The sequence below is a fragment of the Amblyomma maculatum genome, chromosome 11 (genome assembly GCF_055883805.1).
Source record: "Amblyomma maculatum isolate TAMU_Amacu chromosome 11, ASM5588380v1, whole genome shotgun sequence".
Classification (NCBI taxonomy): Eukaryota; Metazoa; Arthropoda; class Arachnida; order Ixodida; family Ixodidae; genus Amblyomma; species Amblyomma maculatum.
Window position 1 is genome coordinate 68,877,718 of NC_139354.1, and position 19,005 is coordinate 68,896,722.

Below are 19,005 nucleotides of genomic sequence, written 5' to 3' on the forward strand. Positions count from 1 at the left end.
AATAAATTGCAAAAAGCGTATATGAAATGAATGCAGTTCCTCCTCGAATGCGCCAGAAATAAGTGACTGCATTAGTGACGGGCGTTGAACATCGTGCATGCCGCCTTTGACGGCTCCTCTGACGGAGTGAAAAAAAAAAAAAAAAAAAAATGAAAACGTTATACCGCTTTTAAGAATACGCGATGAAAACAGACGTTTTTTTTCGCGCATTGAAATAAACAAAGATCAAATAAAAAAAAAATCAAAACGTTAAACACACCGTTTTCTGGTAAATCTAGTGTTGACGCTGTTCTCGTCGGCGCTGTTAGCGCAAAATCACGAGCGGGCTTCTGGAAGGGGACAAAAGCAGGTAGCAGAACTAGCAGTACACATCACACAGCTTTTCTGAATGAGCATAGGGGAAAGTCAACGATAAATGCGGCGTCTCCGTCCGGCATGGCAGGATATCACTGTGATCCTGATGCGCGTCCTGCACGAATTTTTTTCCGCGAGGCTCTCCATTGCTTTATCGAGATTGTGAAGTTTGTCGATGATAATTATGAGTGGTTGCCGAAGGTAGAACCTTTGATGGATCTAAAGAAATTTCAGAACGACGAAGCCAGCCCCTGGTAGGCTTATTATATCAATCTCTTGTGTGTTTGTATTCTCTTGCAAAAGTCAGGCAATAAAGAAAAAAAAAGGCGTCGGTGGTATAGTCATTCTACTTCCGGCCACCGGCGTGTACGGACGCAGAATCATGAGCTCCGGCGGAGCGGTGATTGCGGCCCAGGCTGGCCGCGGTAACAGGCTTAACGCAATCGATGATAAGGAATATCAGCTCATTTTGCCGCATCTGCCCACCGGACGTGTTGTTTTCAACACAGTTTTTTTGCACGGAGACGTACGAGTGCGACCCTTCAGGGTTGAAGATTTCCGGGACGCCCTGGCCAAGACTGGTACGCTCCCAGACGTGGTGGCCTTGGGGGCTTACCAAATAAACCATGTCTGGGCGGTGACTTTGAGCAGCACTGAAGCAACCAAGCGGCTGGTAGCCTTCAAGGAGCTCCAAGTGAAAGGTCGACGGTGCATCGTCATTGACCCGGAGGACCAACAGGTGAAGCTACGGCTCCACTGGATGTTGCATGGCGTGGCGGATGAGGACATCCGAACTGCTTTTGCGGCTTTCGGTGACGTGACCGAAGTGACCCGTGAGCGGTGGCGAGTCCAGGGCGTGCACGAAAAGGGCTCCACAACGAGAGCCGTACTCCTGAAGTTGAAGCCCGGGATGAGGATAGAAGGCCTGCCTCACCAGATAAGAGTAGCAGGGGAGTTGGCCCTTGTTGTGGTGCCTGGGCGGCCAATGCAGTGCCTGCGCTGCCGCGGGACCGGTCATGTGCGCCGGGAATGCAAAATTCCGCGGTGTTCGACATGTAAGCGTTTTGGCCACTCCGAGGAAGATTGCGTACGAACGTATGCAGTGGCCACTGCACCGACAGCGAGGGCGGACATAACGGAGCACCAAATGGATGTCGCAGAGACAGAAGAGGCCGCAAAGGGGGTCGGAGAAGCTGAAAAGCTAACAGCAACGACAGGCATGTTTGTGCCCCCGGGGGGCGGTGACGAGATACTCAGTAGGCCAGACAAGGAAGTCACGCTACCGAACAACGGACCGTCAGAGGAAGAAAGTGTGAGCGATGCCGAGAGCTCAAAAACTGAACTTCCGGAGTCTGCGGGCCGACAGGAAACCCTTGAAAAGAGCAGCGGCCGAGCGACCAACGTCCAAGGCCCTGCGAAGCGTGCCCACGACGAGAGCACAAGTGAGACAAGCAAGGCAGAGGCAGCTAGCAACGACGAGCCGCCGATAAAAACGCCAATAGGGAGGAGGGCGACCTTCAAACCAAGACCGAATGTCTCGGCGGACAGGAGAGCTGCCGAAAAGCCGCCCCTGTTACAAGGTCTGCCAGTCCAACCTCATGGCTCTGGCGCCAACGAAAGCGTCTAGCGCCATGCTAGACGTGAGAGGTAAGCACCATGCTCTTGGCCTCTTTTCACTCTAAGAAAATGGCTTATGAACTGTCACTAAAGATTGCGACCCTTAACGTGAGAGGTCTAGCAGCGAAAAGGAAGCAGAGCCAAGTCCTGCGCCTTTTAAATGAAAATGACATCGATATACTTGGAGTTCAAGAGACAAAAGTCGAGGGTGAACAAGAGACCGAGAGCATGGTGCAACGTTTCACGTCGCGGTTTTACGCAGTTGTCAGCCATGCAGTCGGTACTTCTGCTGGATGCGTCCTGTTTGTGAAGAAGTTGCCGGGTCTTGTAGTGCAGTCGCATGCTTCTTTTCCGTCGGGTCGGGGCGTGGTCCTTGATTTTAGTTTTTGCTCGGCTGAGTGGCGTGCTGTTTGTATATATGCACCTACGATAGTTGATGAGAGGGCTGCTTTGTTTGATTTTGTTGAAGAGTATTTAAACACGGATAAGCAACTTGTCTTTCTGGGAGATTTCAATTGTGTACTGAGCTCCGGTGACAAAACTAGCCATCTTACATTTAGGGATCGTAGCACAGAGGCACTTTCGCGCTTGATGGACGAGTTTGCACTGGTGGACGTTGCAGAGTGTCTCGCGAGCGAGCGACGGGTTCAGTATACGCATTTTCAGGGTGCTAGCCACGCCCGCCTTGACATAATTTATGTGGCCGCAGAACTGGCTCCAAAATGCCAGGATTATCATGTTTTGGCGGTAACGTACTCAGATCACTGCATGGTTCAGTGTACAATTGGACCAAGAAAGGGAGGTAGCGGTTTTAATTGGGAATTGTGGAAGTTAAATAATAAACTGCTGAATGACGAGCAATTCACCAGACTAGTAGAATAAGAAATTGGTAATATTTGTCAGGAGGACACCCACGAACTGGGTCAAGAATGGGAACTGTGTAAGCAACAAATTAAAATCAAAGCTATAGAAAAGGCCAGCTGCATACGGTTTCAAGAAAAACAAAATGAAATGCATTTAAGATCTTTGCTAGATAAATTGTTGGCCCTGGAGTGTAACACGCCAGGGTTATACATGGACGACGTTAGAAAAATAAAACAAAGACTTCAACTGAATGACGAAGACCGTTATCGCGGAGCACTGGTACGTGCGAGAGCGGAAAAATTGGCCATGGATGAGACGCCGACAAAAAGATCGTTGGAATAGAAAAAGCAAATGCAAGGCGAAATCACGTGGCAGAGGTAGATTGGGCAGGACGCACAGAAACCGATAACGAAGGAATCGCGAAAGCTTTCCGGGAGTATTATGAAGAGCTATTTTCGTCCCGAGAGGTTAATTTGGACCGTTTTAAAGAATCCTTTCTTGACGCGATGCCAAAAATTGATGACGAACAAAAAGAAAGACTGGAGCGGCCAATAAGCGAAAAAGAAGTGCAGCAGGCAATAGAAAATTTAAACCCTGGGAAATCACCCGGGCCTGATGGCCTGAGTGCGGCTTTTTATAAAGCGTTCAAGCAACAGCTATCTCCTTTGTTGTGTGCCTTATTTAATGAAGCGTATGAGCTGAAGGCACTGCCTTCGTCTTTCGGATCGTCGCACACAGTACTTATTCCGAAAACTGACCAACCAGATAAGCTTAGGCAGTTGTCGTCTTACAGGCCCATTGCTCTGACAAACGTTGATTACAAGATTTATATGAAGGTGCTTGCTGGCAGACTACAAACGGTTATAGGCGAACTAGTGGGCCCTCACCAAACGTGCGGTATCAAAGGGCGATCCATCTTTCAGAACATTCACAAAGCGAGAAGTGTGCTCGAATGCTGCGATGCAACTCATGCGTGTGTTGCTTTACTGCAGTTGGACTTGGAGAAAGCTTTTGATTGTGTGGCGCATACTATTCTGTTCAGTATATTAGACCATGTTAATTTCGGCTCTGTTATTCGAGAGGGAGTGGCCTTGGCGTACCGTAACTGCACTACGAGATTAATTGTCAATAATTCACTGGGGGCCCCCATCAACGTACGACGTTCGGTGCGCCAAGGTTGCCCCCTCAGCCCTCTTTTGTTCGGCATTTATATTGAAACATTGTGTTTAAGCATCCTACAAAACAATGACATTGATGGTTTTCGACTGCAGGAGTCAGAAGTCAAATTGCTGGCTTACGCAGACGACGTTGCGGTTTTTTGTGTAAATAAGGAGAGTATAAAGCGGACAGTGGATGTGGTAAAACATTTTAGCAAAGTCACAGGGAGTAAAGTTAACTGGGGTAAGTGCCTGGGATTTTGGCACGGAGAATGGCAGCTGACCCCCGACACTTTCGCTAATGTGTCGTGGGTTACAACGCCTGCAAAGTACTTGGGTGTGCCCTTGGAATTTTACAAGGAAAGCGAGCCATACTGGCTAGAGCAGGTCAGAGAAACCCGTGAAAAAGCGGAGAAATGGAAAAGCGCTCAATTATCAATATTTGCAAGAGCCGCAGTTTGTAACCTGTTTTTAATTAGTAAGTTATGGTATGTTATGCAAGTGTTGCATTGCTCCCGCGTAAATGTGCAAAAATTGCATCGAGTTTTTGCGGTGTTTGTTTAGGCCTCGAGTTGGGAGAGGTGCAGTCGGACAAATTTGTTCCGGCAGGTGAAGCATGGAGGGCTTGGTCTGGGTCATTTGTTTGTGCGACAGATTGTCAACCGGTTTATGTTTTTTAGGGATGCCAGTGATCCATTCTTGCGCACAGTGTGTCAACAAAGACTTGGTCGAGCGTTGCCTGATTTCGTAGTTTATACGCAATGTATGCCGGGATCTCTTTTTGGATTCTTTAGGGAAATTGTTTTGAGCGTGAAATTCTTAAGCGCACGTTTTTCGAAAGAGTATTTAAGTATAATGTTAACAGGAGAACATTATACAAGGATGTTTGTGAAGGGGTGTTCCCGGTGCCCTTGTACCGAGCTTTATACTATGGAGGCACAGGAAGTAATGTATTAAAACGCGTAAAGAAAATGCAAGTTGCTACGGGAGCTAAAACTTTTTTCTTTATGCTACATACCGGTACTTTGAGTGTAAAATCATTTATGGAGGAAAAGGGTATTTTCCTACCGTGGGGGGCCCAATGTCTCATCTGCAAACAGCCAGAGACAATAGATCACGTGTTTTTGCATTGCTGGGAGGGGGTGTATTTGTGGGATGTTCTGCAAAGGACAATTAAAAAACAGTTGCCACTTGATTCCCATGGCATTAGGTATTTGCCATTGGATAACCACGATGATATGCCGTTAGACCAGGGCCCGCTTGCACAAAACAATCTTAAGACTGTCTTAGCTAAGTCCAGACTTAACTGGAGTCTAAAGAATAGGCCACTAGCATGGCCGCTTAAGACTGGAGTCAAGACTGGGCTTCAGAGCTGACTTGAATAAGTCGCTTGTATGATTACGACTCTAGTGCTGTCTTGAATAAGACACAAGGACGCCAGGTGTCTAAGTAGAGAAATTAGGAAAATACAGGGATGCGCTAGCACTGTCCTTGCTGTAAGATGTACACATTCCGTCAATTTTGCGCTGTGTAAAATCCGTGCCGTTGCTTTTTGCGGCTTAAGATTGTGTTACGAGGAAAAATGCCCCAAGTGGTTGCTGAGGCCGTTCTGGGAAGCCACTCTGGTGAACATGAACCCGAAGCGTTCGACGTTCGGAACACGAGCCGTCTTAAATAAGCTTGGTCTTTCTAAAGACACCATATAAGTCTGGACTTAGCTCGGACTTTATCGTGCAAGCCGGCCCAGGTTATGTTAATGTGCCTCCACAGTATATGGCGCGCACGAATGGCTGGTTATCACTGCGATCCAGATGCACGGCCAGCCCGCATGTATTTCCGTGAAAGTGTGCAGCGATGGCTCGACGTGTTTAAATTGCAACCATGTGCTCCTGAGTGGCTGTCAAAGCTGGAACCTTTGACGGTTCTCAAGGAAATTTAAAATCACAATGCCTGCCCCTCAGTGGAGGATAGGCAACGCGAACTAGCTTTGTGTACATATATTATTCCTTTGTTCCTGTTGTTTTGTTTTCCAGTGCGTTGTATTTGTGTCAAAGTCAGGCAATAAAGAAAAAAAAAAGTCTGTGGTATAGTGGTTAGCATAGCTGCCTTCCAAGCAGTTGACCCGGGTTCGATTCCCGGCTGACGCAGCATTTTTATTTTCTTTTGTCACATCATAGCAGAACTTGCAGCCCACGTCACACAGCTGGTCTGAATGGGCAAAGCAGAAAGGCCAATGTCAAATGCGGGTTTGCCGTCCGGCGTCGGTGGTATAGATAATGAAGTCGACTTATTAGCCGTTCAAGAGTCGAAGATAGAATCTCAGGAACATGCAGACCACATGGTGTCTGTTTTCCATGCAAACTTTGATGTGTGTGTTTGTCACTCTGTGGGGGCATCAGGCGGATGCCTTCTTTTCATTCGCAATACTTTGGGTATAAGCGTACACTGCGTATTTGCATGCGAAAGTGGCCGACTCTTGGTTGTTGACTTTTTGTTCTCAAATTTATTTTGGCGTGCTGTCTGTATGTACGCCCCCAATGTTGAAAGTGATCGTCAAAGCTTCTTTTATTCAGTCGAGCCGTACTTGAAATGTGACAAAATTTTGCTTGTGTTGGGCGATTTTAACTGTGTGTGTGCTGCTACTGATCGAGTGAAGATTAGACCAGTGAAAGACAAGAGCGCTGAACTGTTGAATGTATTGGTGCATGACTATTGCTTGGAAGACATTGGAAATGTGTTTTCTGCTGGAACCCGTCCGGAATACACGCACTTTCAACGCGATAGTCATGCGAGACTGGACAGGCTGTATGTATCTATTGATCTCGTTCCAAACTGTACCGACTATAATGTAAAACCTATTTCGTTTAGTGATCATTGCCTTGTTAGTGCGACTTTTGGAATGAAGGTTAAGAAATCTGTTTTCAACTGGCATCTATGGAAACTAAACGAGAAAATTTTGGAGGACGAAGAGTTTGTTAAGGCAATCACGAACGATTTGGAATGTTTGCTTAAGGTGCATGAAGAAAGCCATGCAGATAAATGAGAAAGATTTAAAGAGCAGGTGAACATAAAAGCAATAGAAAAGAACAGTGTTATTCAGTACAAACAGAAAGAAACAGAAAAGGAACTTCATGGACAACTTGAGTGCCTGTTGTGCATGGAAAGCTGTGCGCCAGGAAAGTTCACGAAGCAAATAAGAGATGTGAAATCTCATTTAGAAAGAATCGACGCTGAGAAGTACAGAGCCGCGGTTATACGTGCAAGAAGCGATAAACTGTGGGCTGGCGAGGCGCCGACAAAGCGAGCGCTATCAGATGAAAAAAGGTATGCTTGCCAGAAGGAAATCATGCAAATAAGACATGAAGGGCAGATTACAAACGATGCTAAAGATATAAAGTGTGCGATTCTGAAACATTTTGCTGAGCTTCTGAGTAATACGCGCGAACATAGTGAAGGGTTTCCAAAAGAATATTTACGGCTAATGCCATCGCTCGAAGATCATGTGAAAGAGAGCCTTGAAATGCCTATTACATTGTAAGAGATAGAAAAGGCCATAGATGACCTCCCATGTGGGAAAGCCCCTGGACCAGATGGGCTGAGCGCCTCCTTTTACAAAGCACTTAAAAACCATGTTTCCAGCCTTATGTTGGAAGTGATAAGAGAAGCCTACGAACGCAAACAAGTGCCATTATCATTTACTACGTCACACATCGTACTTATTCCAAAAACTGATGATCCGGAGAAACGCCTGTTGGTGAAGTCCTATAGGCCAATAAGCCTGACAAATGTTGATTACAAAATCTTCATGAAGGTTTTAGCGAAGAGATTGCAGAGTGTAATAGCCAAATTAGTCGGACCGCACCAAACGTACGGCATAAGAGGTCGCAGCATCGCCACAAATATACATGTGGCACGAACCGTACTGGAATGTGTAGACACGCTTGGTAGTCAGGTTGCCATGATTCAGCTGGATTTGGAAAAAGCGTTCGATAGCGTATCACACGACATCCTTTTCTCCATTCTAGAGCATTGTAACCTGTGCTCGGTAATCGTGGAGGGAGTGAGAATGGCGTACGCAAACTGCTCGACGCGTATTATAGTGAATGGCGATCTCACTGACAGTCTCGCAGTGCGTTCTTCGGTGAGGCAAGGATGCCCACTCTCTCCTCTGCTTTTTACAGCCTATCTAGAGCCATTATGCTTGGCCATTCTCAACAATGAATGCATCTCGGGTTTCAAGCTTCAATCGGCGCATGTGAAGCTACTTGCATACGCGGACGACATTGCAGTATTTTGTGAAAACAGAGAGATCATTTGTGAATTGGTTAACGTTGTTGAAAAGTTTTGTGACCAGACTGGATGTCGGGTTAACTGGGAAAAAAGCTCCGGCTTTTGGCATGGCTTATGGGATGCTGAACCGGCTTCTTTCCCCCGATTGCAATGGTCTTCCGTGCCAATGCAGTATCTGGGTGTGCCCCTACAATGTTATCGCGATCCTAGCTTACATTGGAAGGAAGAAACAAATAGAGTGCGAGAGAAAGCGGAAGCATTGCAGGGAAGACAACTGTCAATCTTTTCACGCTCGTTCATCTGCAATGTTTTTTTTTTGATTTCAAAGATATGGTATGTAATGAATGTTCTATGTGCGTCACGAACTGCCATTCAAAAAATTCATCGTGTGTTTGCGGTTTTTCTTTGGACTTCGACCTGGGAAAAGACGAGGCGAACGAATTTATTTTTTTCTTTAAAAAGCGGAGGAGTTGGTTTGATTCATTTGTTTCTGCGCCAAGTGGTATCGCGCTTTTTTTTTCTTGCTTCGCGACCAAAACGACACCTTTTTAAGAACAGTCATGCAAGTGCGGCTGCAAAGGCTGTTACCCGGATTTGTTGTCTCTTCAAGTGAAAACATGCGTGGTGCTGTCACAGGATATTTGCGCGAGGTAGTTCTCTCTTACAAGTTGTTAGAAGTGCGTTTTTCCCATGAATATTTGTATAGTGTTGGCAAGAAAAAGCTGTATAAGGACCTAGTGGAAATAATGCTGCCGGCACCTTTGTATTGAGAGCCCTACCGTGGAGGCCCAGGGCAGGATATTTTAAAACGAGTGAAGAGGATGCCAGTTCGACCGGCTGCCAAAACGTTCTTTTTTAAGTTGCACTCGAACACTCTACCCGTCAAAACCTGGCTTCACGAAAAAGGAATCTATGTCCCTTGGACGACAAACTGCCTGCTTTGCAAGAAGCCAGAGACAATTGAACACATATTCGTAGACTGCTGGGATGCAGTATTTCATTGGGACGTGCTACAAAGAACAATTAAAAAAGAGCTACCACTAAACCCTTATGGCATCCGGTTTTTACCGATGGAGAACGAAGACGTACCCTATGATTTAATAATGCTTCTGGGCCTCCACAGCTTGTGGAAAACACGGATGCAAGTAAGGCATGAAGATATTAACATTCGCAGTGTACGTGAAAATTTTGTTGAAAGTGCTGTTTATCTACGGGAATGTATCTGCGCGCTCCCCGACCCACCACAGTGGGCAGAAGTTCTGGATGGCCTGGTAAAATTGAAGAAATTTTAACCTCACACGCGTCAGCTCAAGGGCAGCTGAAGTGTATTATTAAGTGTGACAATTTGTTGTTCATGTATACCTCGGAAATAAAGAAAAAAAAAAGCGTCGGTGGTATAGTGGTTAGCATAGCTGCCTTCCAAGCAGTTGACCCGGGTTCGATTCCCGGCCGACGCAGCGTGTTTATTTGTCACATCATAGCAGAACTTGCAGCCCACGTCACAAAGCTGGTCTGAATGGGCAAAGCAGAAAGGCCAATGTCAAATGCGGGTTTTCCGTCCGGCATCGGTGTTATAGAGATTTCCACTTCCGGCCACCGAGCGTGGCGGACGTGTTATGACGAGCTCCGTTGGAGCGGCTACAGCGGCCATGTCGAGCCGCGGTGACAGGATTTTTGCATCGGGTGAAGAATACCAGGTCGCACTGCCTAGTTTGCCTACAGGACGATTCGTTCTAAACACTTTTTTCTTGCACGGAGATATCATGGTCCGCCCATACCGGGTGGAAGATTTCCGGGATGCGCTCGCTCCCCTATCGCTCCTGCCGGAAGTTATCGCCCTAGGGGCGTACCGCATGAGCCACGTTTGGGCCGTAACCTTTAAGGACGATGTGGGCGTAAAGAAGATTGTGCAAATGGGTGAGCTGAAAGTGAAAGCTGCTCGATGCCTCGTGATTGAATCGGCGAACCGAGACATCCGAATGAAGCTACATTGGCTGCTGCCAGCGTACCGGACGAGGACGTGCGGCTCGCTTTCGCGCCGTTCGGCAAAGTGACCGACATATCTAAGGAGCGGTGGCGCGCACAGGGTGTGGCGGATAAGGGTTCGACCACGAGGCTGGTGACGTTGAAGTTGAATGCCGGCGTGAAGCTGGACGACCTGCCCCACCAGGTGAACGTCGCTGGAGAGCTAGCCATTGTGGTCGTTGCGGGCAGGGCTCCCCTCTGTCTGCGGTGTCGAGGCACGGGCCACATTCGGCGTGACTGCCGCATTCCACGGTGCGGTTCCTGCCGTCGCTTCGGACATGACGAGACCCAGTGTTCTCGGACGTACGCCAGCGTCGCCGGGCCCGTGAGCAGCGTAGACGCTGCCGAACTGCTCGTGGATGAAGCCGACGCGGAGGAGGCATCAAGAGCGGCTAATGCATCGTCGCTGCAAGAGATCACGGTGGGCGCCCCACACACGGATCAACTGGAGTGTCAACCTGTCGCTGGCGCAACGCCCGAGAAGTCTTCCCCAGAGTCTGCATCGGCCATCGCCGTCGTGCCGAATGGTGCGGCTGTGCCATTATCTGACTCTGTGGTTAGCGACACCCAGCCCATGGACGTTCTCGGTACAGCGGTCAGCCAAACGGTCGGAAAACGGCCGCACTAGCAACTCGCTCCGAATGTGCCCCAACTTGGTGCCAGTGGCGGAGACGAGCCGCCGACTAAAACATCAGGTATGAGGCGTTCGACCTTGAAGCCGCATCCGAACATTCCTGTAGAATAACGACAGGCGGGTAAACCGCCTCCGTAGTTTTGTGTAGTTCATGCCATACAGAGGTGGCATGGGGTTCCGGGGTTTGTCGTTTAGGAAGACACCATGAGATAGGGTCCTTTCCTTTCTTCGACATGGCAATCAACCTCCCTGAAGCGCTACGTGTAGCTACAATAAACGTACGGGGCCTCGGAGCAAGAAGGCGACAGTGCCAGCTTAACCGCCTTTTCATTGAGAACGATGTGCACGTAGTAGCTGTTCAAGAAACCAAAATTGATAGCCAAGAAGCGACAGATCGAATGGTGTCCGCTTTCAGACTGCATTTCGACGTTTGTGTGTGTCATTCAGTTAGTTCCTCTGGCGGCTGTGCCCTTTTCATACGTAACAATGGTGGTATAAATGTGCAGTCGCTGTTTTCGTGTCAAAGTGGCCGGCTCCTGATTGTTGATTTTTCACATTACGATGTAAACTTCAGAGTTATGTGTGTGTATGCACCTAATATAGCTTCCGAGAGAATAATGTTTTTTGAACGTTTCCAGACGTACCTAGATTGTGAAAAGGTCATAGTTTTGTTGGGGGATTTCAACTGTGTTTGTCACGCTGAAGACCGTGTAAAATGCTTGACAGTGAAGGATAAGAGTGCGGAGATCCTGCGTTCAGTTATTCACAGTCACAACTTGGAAGATGTTGGAAGTGTGTTTGCAAATGCTACTCAACTGCAATTCACTCATTTTCAAGGCAGTAGCCACGCACGACTTGATCGGTTGTATGTATCGCTTGAATTAGTGCCGCTGTGTACATCGTATGAGGTTAGACCAGTGTGCTTTAGTGATCACTGTCTAGTGATTGCAAACTTTGGCAGAAATCAAAGCAAAAACAGCTTTAATTGGGACCTATGGAAACTCAACACGAAATTGTTGGAGGACGAGGGTTACGTTAAGGACGTTGAGGAGGAGCTAAAAAAAGTTGCTCGCAGAGCAGCCGATAAGTATTGCTGTGGGCTGGGAAGAATTTAAACAGGCAGTATAACTGAAGGCAATTGAAAAAAGTAGCAAACTGCGATATGAACAGAAACAAAACGAAAAACACCTGTGTGAGCAACTAGAATTCCTTACTGGTGTAGAATGCGCTCAACCAGGTACATTTTCCAAAGGACTAAGGAGCATCAAGATACAGTTGGAAAGATTAGATACAGATAAGTACAGAGCGGCGGTTATTCGCGCACGGTCTGAGAAGATGTGGGCCGCTGAAGCACCTATCAAAGCGTGCTTTATCGGACGAAAAGCGATACGCGAGCCGTAAGGAAATACGGAAAATACGAAGTGGGAATGATGTTTCGTCGGATGGCAGTGTTATCAAACATGTAATTGCCGGTCATTTCAAAGACCTACTTGGTCACCCGCGAAAAATGGTAGGGGTCTTTGAAGCAGAATTTTTGTCTTTAATGCCCAAGCTCGATGATGAAGAAAAGGAGCGACTAGAAATGCCAATTTGCGTCGAAGAAATGAGAACGCAATAGACGCTCTGCCAGCTGGTAAAGCACTGGGCCCTGACGGATTAGGGGCGTCCTTTTATAAAATGTTTAAGCCAATGATAACTCACCTCCTCCTGAAGGTTATCAATGAAGCTTATGAGCAAAACCGTGTTTCACTGTTCTTCAGAACTTCTCATATCACACTGATTCCGAAAACTGAGGAACCGGAAAAGCGTTTGTTGGAGGGGTTTTATCGCCCGATAAGCCTCACCAATGTTGATTATAAAATGTTTATGAAAGTGTTGGCAAGACGGCTGCAATGTGTGATAACAAAGCTGGTTGGCACGCATCAGACTTGTGGCATAAAGGGACGGAGCATCGCCACGAACATTCACGTAGCTCGAAGCGTACTAGAATGTTGTGACGCACTTGGTGACCGTGTGGCAATGATCCAACTGGATCTCGCAAAAGCATTTGACCGGGTGTCGCATGATGTGCTGTTTGCCACATTGGATCACTCCAGTGTTGGGGATTTAATAACAGACGGCGTCAGAATGGCGTATGCCAACTGCACAACGCGAATTATAGTGAACGGAGAACTAACCGAAAGCCTGCAAGTGCGGTCGTCAATTAAGCAGGGCTGTCCCATGTCACCCCTGTTGTTTGCACTCTACCTTGAGCCTCTTTGCTTGGCTATCCGAAATAATGGGAGCGTAACGGGCTTCAGGCTATAGTCAGCGCATGTTAAAATATTGGCCTATGCCGATGATATTGCGGCTTTCTGTTCAGATTAATGTAGCATCTGTGAAGCCACAAATGTAGTCCACAAATATTGTCAGTCTACGGGGGCGTTAATAAACTGGGAAAAGAGCTATGGCTTCTGGCACGGCAGTTGGGAAGACACGCCAGAGTACTACTCTCGACTGCAGTGGTGAACGATTCCTACAATATATCTAGGTGTACCTCTCCAAGCATACCGGGACCCTGATTCGTATTGGAAAGATGAAACTTTAAATGCAAAATAAAAGGCTGATGCGTGGCAAGGAAGGCAATTATCTGTATTTTCGCGGGCTACCGTGTGCAATTTATTTCTCACTGCAAAAATATGGTATGTCATGAATGTGCTCAGTGCCTCTCGGATCAGCATTCAAAAATTGCACCGTGTTTTCGCCGTTTTATTTGGGCATCGACGTGGGAAAGAACCAGTCGGACAAACTTGTTCCTGTCTGCAAAAAAAGGTGGGCTAGGCCTTGCACATTTGTTTTTGAGGCAAGTCATCTCACGATTTATGTTTCTGCGAAATCAAAATGACATGTTCCTGCGCACAGTTGTGCAACTCCGACTGTGCAGACTCCTTCCAGGATATGTGGTATGCTCTTGTCATGCTATGGGTGGGGCTGTGAGAGGGTACCTACGCGAAGTGGTACTTGCATACGGGATGCTGCATGCGCGATTTTCGATGCAATACTTGAGTGATGTCACGCGGAAAAAATTGTACTCAGATTTATTGGATGCAATGATTCCAGTTCCACTTTACCGTTTGCCATTATGTGGAGGCCCTGGAGGAGATGTTTTGCACAGAGTGAAGAGAATGCCGGTGTTACCCTCGGTCAAATCCTTTTTCTTTAAACTTCATACTAACACGTTATCAGTAAAAACATGGCTTCATGAAAAAGGTCTTTTTGTACCCTGGACAACTAACTGTTACCTATGTAAGAAAGCTGAAACCATAGAACACGTATTCCTGGATTGTTGGGATCCCATCTTTTTCTGGGATGTGCTTCAAAGGACATTGAAAAAAGAATTACCCCTAGATATGTACAGCATAAGATTCCTTCCGGTTTCACACACTGACAATAGTCCACTGGATACGATTATGCTCCTCGGCCTCCACAGCTTGTGGAAAACGCGAATGCAGTTCAACAATGCAGATGTTGATGTGCGCCCTGTGCGGGAACATTTTATAGAAAGTGTTGTACGTTTGAGGGAAGTGTATCGAACACTCCCCGAACCACCAGAATGGATAGACCAGCTTAACAGCTTGGTAGAGATAAATAAATTTTAACGCGTCGTGTCCGCTAAAGGTTTGCTGACACGTTTTATCACTTTTGTATGTTGTGTATTGTGTGTCGAAGCCGGCAATAAAGAAAAAAAAAAGCGTCGGTGGTATAGTGGTTAGCATAGCTGCCTTCCAAGCAGTTCACCCGCGTTCGATTCCCGGCCGACGCAGCGTTTTTATTTTTTTGTCACATCATAGCAGAACTTGCAGCCCACATCACACAGCTGGTCTGAATGGGCATAGCAGAAAAGCCAACGTCACATGCGGCTATTCCGTCCGGCGTCGGTGGTATAGTGCGCGCCATATACTGTGGAGGCACATTAACATAACCTGGTCTAACGAATGGCTGGTTATCACTGCGATCCAGATGCACGGCCAGCCCGCATGTATTTCCGTGAAAGTGTGCAGCGATGGCTCGACGTGCTTAAATTGCAACCATGTGCTCCCGAGTGGCTGTCAAAGCTGGAACCTTTGACGGTGCTCAAGGAATTTTAACATGACAATGCCTGCCCCTCAGTGGGTGTTAGGCAACGCTAGCTACCTTTGTGTACATATATTATTCCTTTTTTCCTGCTGTTTTGAGTTCCAGTGCTGTGTATTTGTGTCAAAGGCAGGCAATAAAGAAAAAAAATGCGTCGGTTGTATAGTGGTTAGCATAGCTGCCTTCCAAGCAGTTGACCCGGGTTCGATTCCCGGCCGACGCAGCATTTTAATTTTTTTGTCACATCATAGCAGAACTTGCAGCCCACATCACACAGCTGGTCTGAATGGGCAAAGCAGAAAAGCCAACGTCAAATGCGGCTATTCCGTCCGGCGTCGGTGGTATAGTGGTTAGCATAGCTGCCTTCCAAGCAGTTGACCCGGGTTCGATTCCCGGCCGACGCAGCATTTTAATTTTTTTGTCACATCATAGCAGAACTTGCAGCCCACATCACACAGCTGGTCTGAATGGGCAAAGCAGAAAAGCCAATGTCAAATGCAGCTATTCCGTCCGGCGTCGGTGGTATAGTGGTTAGCATAGCTGCCTTCCAAGCAGTTGACCCGGGTTCGATTCCCGGCCGACGCAGCATTTTAATTTTTTTGTCACATCATAGCAGAACTTGCAGCCCACATCACACAGCTGGTCTGAATGGGCAAAGCAGAAAAGCCAACGTCAAATGCGGCTATTCCGTCCAGCGTCGGTGGTATAGTGGTTAGCATAGCTGCCTTCCAAGCAGTTGACCCGGGTTCGATTCCCGGCCGACGCAGCATTTTAATTTTTTTGTCACATCATAGCAGAACTTGCAGCCCACATCACACAGCTGGTCTGAATGGGCAAAGCAGAAAAGCCAACGTCAAATGCGGCTATTCCGTCCGGCGTCGGTGGTATAGTGGTTAGCATAGCTGCCTTCCAAGCAGTTGACCCGGGTTCGATTCCCGGCCGACGCAGCATTTTAATTTTTTTGTCACATCATAGCAGAACTTGCAGCCCACATCACACAGCTGGTCTGAATGGGCAAAGCAGAAAAGCCAACGTCAAATGCGGCTATTCCGTCCGGCGTCGGTGGTATAGTGGTTAGCATAGCTGCCTTCCAAGCAGTTGACCCGGGTTCGATTCCCGGCCGACGCAGCATTTTAATTTTTTTGTCACATCATAGCAGAACTTGCAGCCCACATCACACAGCTGGTCTGAATGGGCATAACAGAAAAGCCAACGTCAAATGCGGCTATTCCGTCCGGCGTCGATCGCGAAAGCGTTTCGGAAGCTTTGAAAGTTACACAAAGGTATTGCAGGCAGACTGGTAGTGCTGTTAATTTAAATAAAAGTCTCGGAGTCTGGCACGGGGAATGGGAAGACGAACCGGAAATTTTCTGTGGAGTAAGATGGGCTACAAAACCCGGAGTTTATTTGGGAGTCCCATTGGACAAATACGGGGAAAATACGAATTACTGGAATGAAAAAGCGGAAGAAATACGGGAAAGGACGAAAGGATGGATGGGACGTAACCTCTCTATTTTCGCCCGTGCGACTGTATGCAATACCTTTTTGGTGGCAAGAATAATGTATTTACTTCAAGTATTGTATTGTGCTCGAAGCAATATGCAAAGGTTCCATCGTGTATTTGCGGTCTTCTTTGGTCGTCCAACTGGGAACGAATTAGCAGAGATAATCTCTTTCGGCGAGTTAAAGACGGAGGGTTGTTTCTAATGCATGTATATGTGCGGCAGATGGTTTTAAGGTTTTGTTTCCTACGTGACCAAAAAGATGCATTCCTGAGAACCTTTATGCAAATCATGCTATCCAGTGCAATTCCAGAGTTTATAGTCTCCTCATTCTCTGCTCTGGGATACACTGTGTCACGCTTCCTGCGAGAAGTGGTGTGGTCGTTCACGTTTTTGCGCGTGAGGTACTCTGTAGAGTATTTAGCGACGCTACCACCTAAGCTGCTGTACAAGGATCTTATTTCACAATTGTTCTCAGCTCCATTGTACAGAACATTATACTGTGAAAGCCCAAGGAAAGATGTTCTCAAACAAGTTAAAAACATGACTGTTGCACCGGGCGTAAAAACATTCTTTTTTAAATTGCATACAGGAACCCTCCCAGTCAAAACATGGATGGAAGAAAAGGGTCTTTTTGTACCATGGGGCTCAAACTGTCTACTATGTAGGAAACCTGAAACAGTTGAGCACGTGTTCCTGGATTGTTGGGATGCGGTGTTTTACTGGGATGTGTTACAAAGGACACTTAAAAAAGACCTGCCATTGACGCCACGTGGAATTCGGTACTTGACAACTGTTAATGATGATTTTCAGTATGACCCCATCATGCTATTGGGCCTTCACAGTATTTGGAGGAGTAGGATGGCTTATAGACACTGTGATGTCGATGCACGATCTGTATGTGATTATTTTGTTGAACAAGTGTATAAACTAAAAGAAATTTTGAAGCAGCAAGACGCTGCGGAGGAGATCTTGAGTCTGATGGGCGAACTTGTGGGGTAATGAAAGTCCATTAGACACGGTTGTCAGCCAAGGGGCATGGCAACCACGATCTTTTACTGATGTGTTTGTACCAATTCATGCAATAAAGAAAAAAAAAGCGTCGGTGGTATAAGAAAACGGGTCAAATCCGCATTCAAAAGGAGATAATTTTTCTTTGGAATTAATATTTTTAAAACTAAAAAAAAAATAAAAAGATAAAAACAACAATTAGAGGAATTAATAATATAAATCTATATAAAATTGTTTAATTTAAATAAACTTTTTAATTGGAAATTAAATGTACTTTTTATACTAATTAAACAAAGGATGTCTTAAAGCGTGTGAAAAAGATGCCAGTTAGGCCTTCAGTTAAAACGTTCTTCTTTAAGCTACATTTCAACACATTACCTGTTAAAACCTGGTTACATGAAAGAGGCTTATTCGTTCCCTGGACAACAGACTGTCTCCTTTGCAAAAAACCAGAGACAATCGAGCACGTCTTTCTGGATTGCTGGGACCCAGTCTTTCACTGGGATGTTCTCCAGAGAACACTAAAGAAAGACCTTCCGTTAGATCCGTATGGCATACGGTTCCTGCCAGTCGAGAGTGAGGGTATTCCTTTGGATTTAGTCATGGTCCTGAGCCTCCACAGCCTGTGGAAAACAAGGATGCAAGTGCAACACGCGTTCTGTACGCGAGAACTTTATCGAGAGTGTGCTGCTCCTTAGAGAAACGTATCGGGTGCTTTCTGATCCACCTGACTGGATCAGTGTGCTCGATGAACTGGCTGTCCTCAAAAAATTTTAAACCTTTCGTGATAGCCGAAGTCTGGTTGTTGCGAGTTTTACCATTATCGTGGATCTTTTTTGAATTGATGTGAACTCAAAACAGGCAATAGAGAAAAAAAAAAAGCGTCGGTGGTATAGTGGTTAGCATAGCTGCCTCCCAAGCAGTTGACCCGGGTTCGATTCCCGGCCGACGCAGCATTTTTATTTTTTTGGCACATCATAGCAGAACTTGCAGTCCACATCACACAGCTGGTCTGAATAGGCATAGCGGAAAAGCCAACGTCAAATGCGGCGTCTCCATCCGGCGTCGGTGGTATAGTTGGGTGCGGCCGTTGGATTATCTGCGACATCACGTTAGCTGGTTTGAAGTGGCTCATTGTCTGTATTTACGCGCACATTAATTCAGATGAGAGGCAAAACTTTTTGAGAATATCAGCTATTACTGTGACTCACAGTATGGTCGTTTTACTTTGTGATTTCAACTGCGTATGCACGGCCCGAGACAAGACTAGTAATACACCTTTCCGAGATGCGAGTACTGTCTGTTTGATTGACATAATTGAGCAATGCCATCTTGATGATGTGGGCGATTGCATCGGAAACGCTACGGGAGCGCTTTTCACTCATTTGCAGGGAAGAAGCCACGCACGTTTGGATAGGGCATACGTATCTGCCGAACT

General features: G+C 46.7%; 1 protein-coding gene, 9 non-coding genes and 1 pseudogene across 10 annotated transcripts; all 11 read left to right on the top strand.

Annotated features, from left to right (window-relative positions):
- The first annotated feature begins 736 nt into the window (after positions 1 to 736).
- On the top strand, positions 737 to 8,182 carry LOC146174064 (uncharacterized). The gene is made up of 2 exons (XM_084585322.1): positions 737 to 1,864; positions 8,174 to 8,182. The coding sequence occupies exons 1-2, from the start codon at positions 737 to 739 to the stop codon at positions 8,180 to 8,182; spliced, it is 1,137 nt and encodes a 378-aa protein (XP_084441448.1).
- A 1,485-nt stretch (positions 8,183 to 9,667) lies between these two features.
- On the top strand, positions 9,668 to 9,739 carry TRNAG-UCC (transfer RNA glycine (anticodon UCC)). The gene has a single exon. It is a non-coding gene; the product is annotated as a tRNA-Gly (tRNA).
- LOC146174066 (uncharacterized) lies at positions 9,680 to 11,679 on the top strand (annotated as a pseudogene).
- Positions 11,680 to 14,671: 2,992 nt separating this feature from the next.
- Positions 14,672 to 14,743, top strand: TRNAG-UCC (transfer RNA glycine (anticodon UCC)). Its single transcript has one exon. It is a non-coding gene; the product is annotated as a tRNA-Gly (tRNA).
- Positions 14,744 to 15,205: 462 nt separating this feature from the next.
- TRNAG-UCC (transfer RNA glycine (anticodon UCC)) lies at positions 15,206 to 15,277 on the top strand. Its single transcript has one exon. It is a non-coding gene; the product is annotated as a tRNA-Gly (tRNA).
- Positions 15,278 to 15,386: 109 nt separating this feature from the next.
- TRNAG-UCC (transfer RNA glycine (anticodon UCC)) lies at positions 15,387 to 15,458 on the top strand. The gene has a single exon. It is a non-coding gene; the product is annotated as a tRNA-Gly (tRNA).
- Positions 15,459 to 15,567: 109 nt separating this feature from the next.
- Positions 15,568 to 15,639, top strand: TRNAG-UCC (transfer RNA glycine (anticodon UCC)). The gene has a single exon. It is a non-coding gene; the product is annotated as a tRNA-Gly (tRNA).
- Positions 15,640 to 15,748: 109 nt separating this feature from the next.
- On the top strand, positions 15,749 to 15,820 carry TRNAG-UCC (transfer RNA glycine (anticodon UCC)). Its single transcript has one exon. It is a non-coding gene; the product is annotated as a tRNA-Gly (tRNA).
- Positions 15,821 to 15,929: 109 nt separating this feature from the next.
- On the top strand, positions 15,930 to 16,001 carry TRNAG-UCC (transfer RNA glycine (anticodon UCC)). Its single transcript has one exon. It is a non-coding gene; the product is annotated as a tRNA-Gly (tRNA).
- A 109-nt stretch (positions 16,002 to 16,110) lies between these two features.
- Positions 16,111 to 16,182, top strand: TRNAG-UCC (transfer RNA glycine (anticodon UCC)). The gene has a single exon. It is a non-coding gene; the product is annotated as a tRNA-Gly (tRNA).
- Positions 16,183 to 18,448: 2,266 nt separating this feature from the next.
- On the top strand, positions 18,449 to 18,520 carry TRNAG-CCC (transfer RNA glycine (anticodon CCC)). Its single transcript has one exon. It is a non-coding gene; the product is annotated as a tRNA-Gly (tRNA).
- The last annotated feature ends 485 nt before the right edge of the window (positions 18,521 to 19,005 follow it).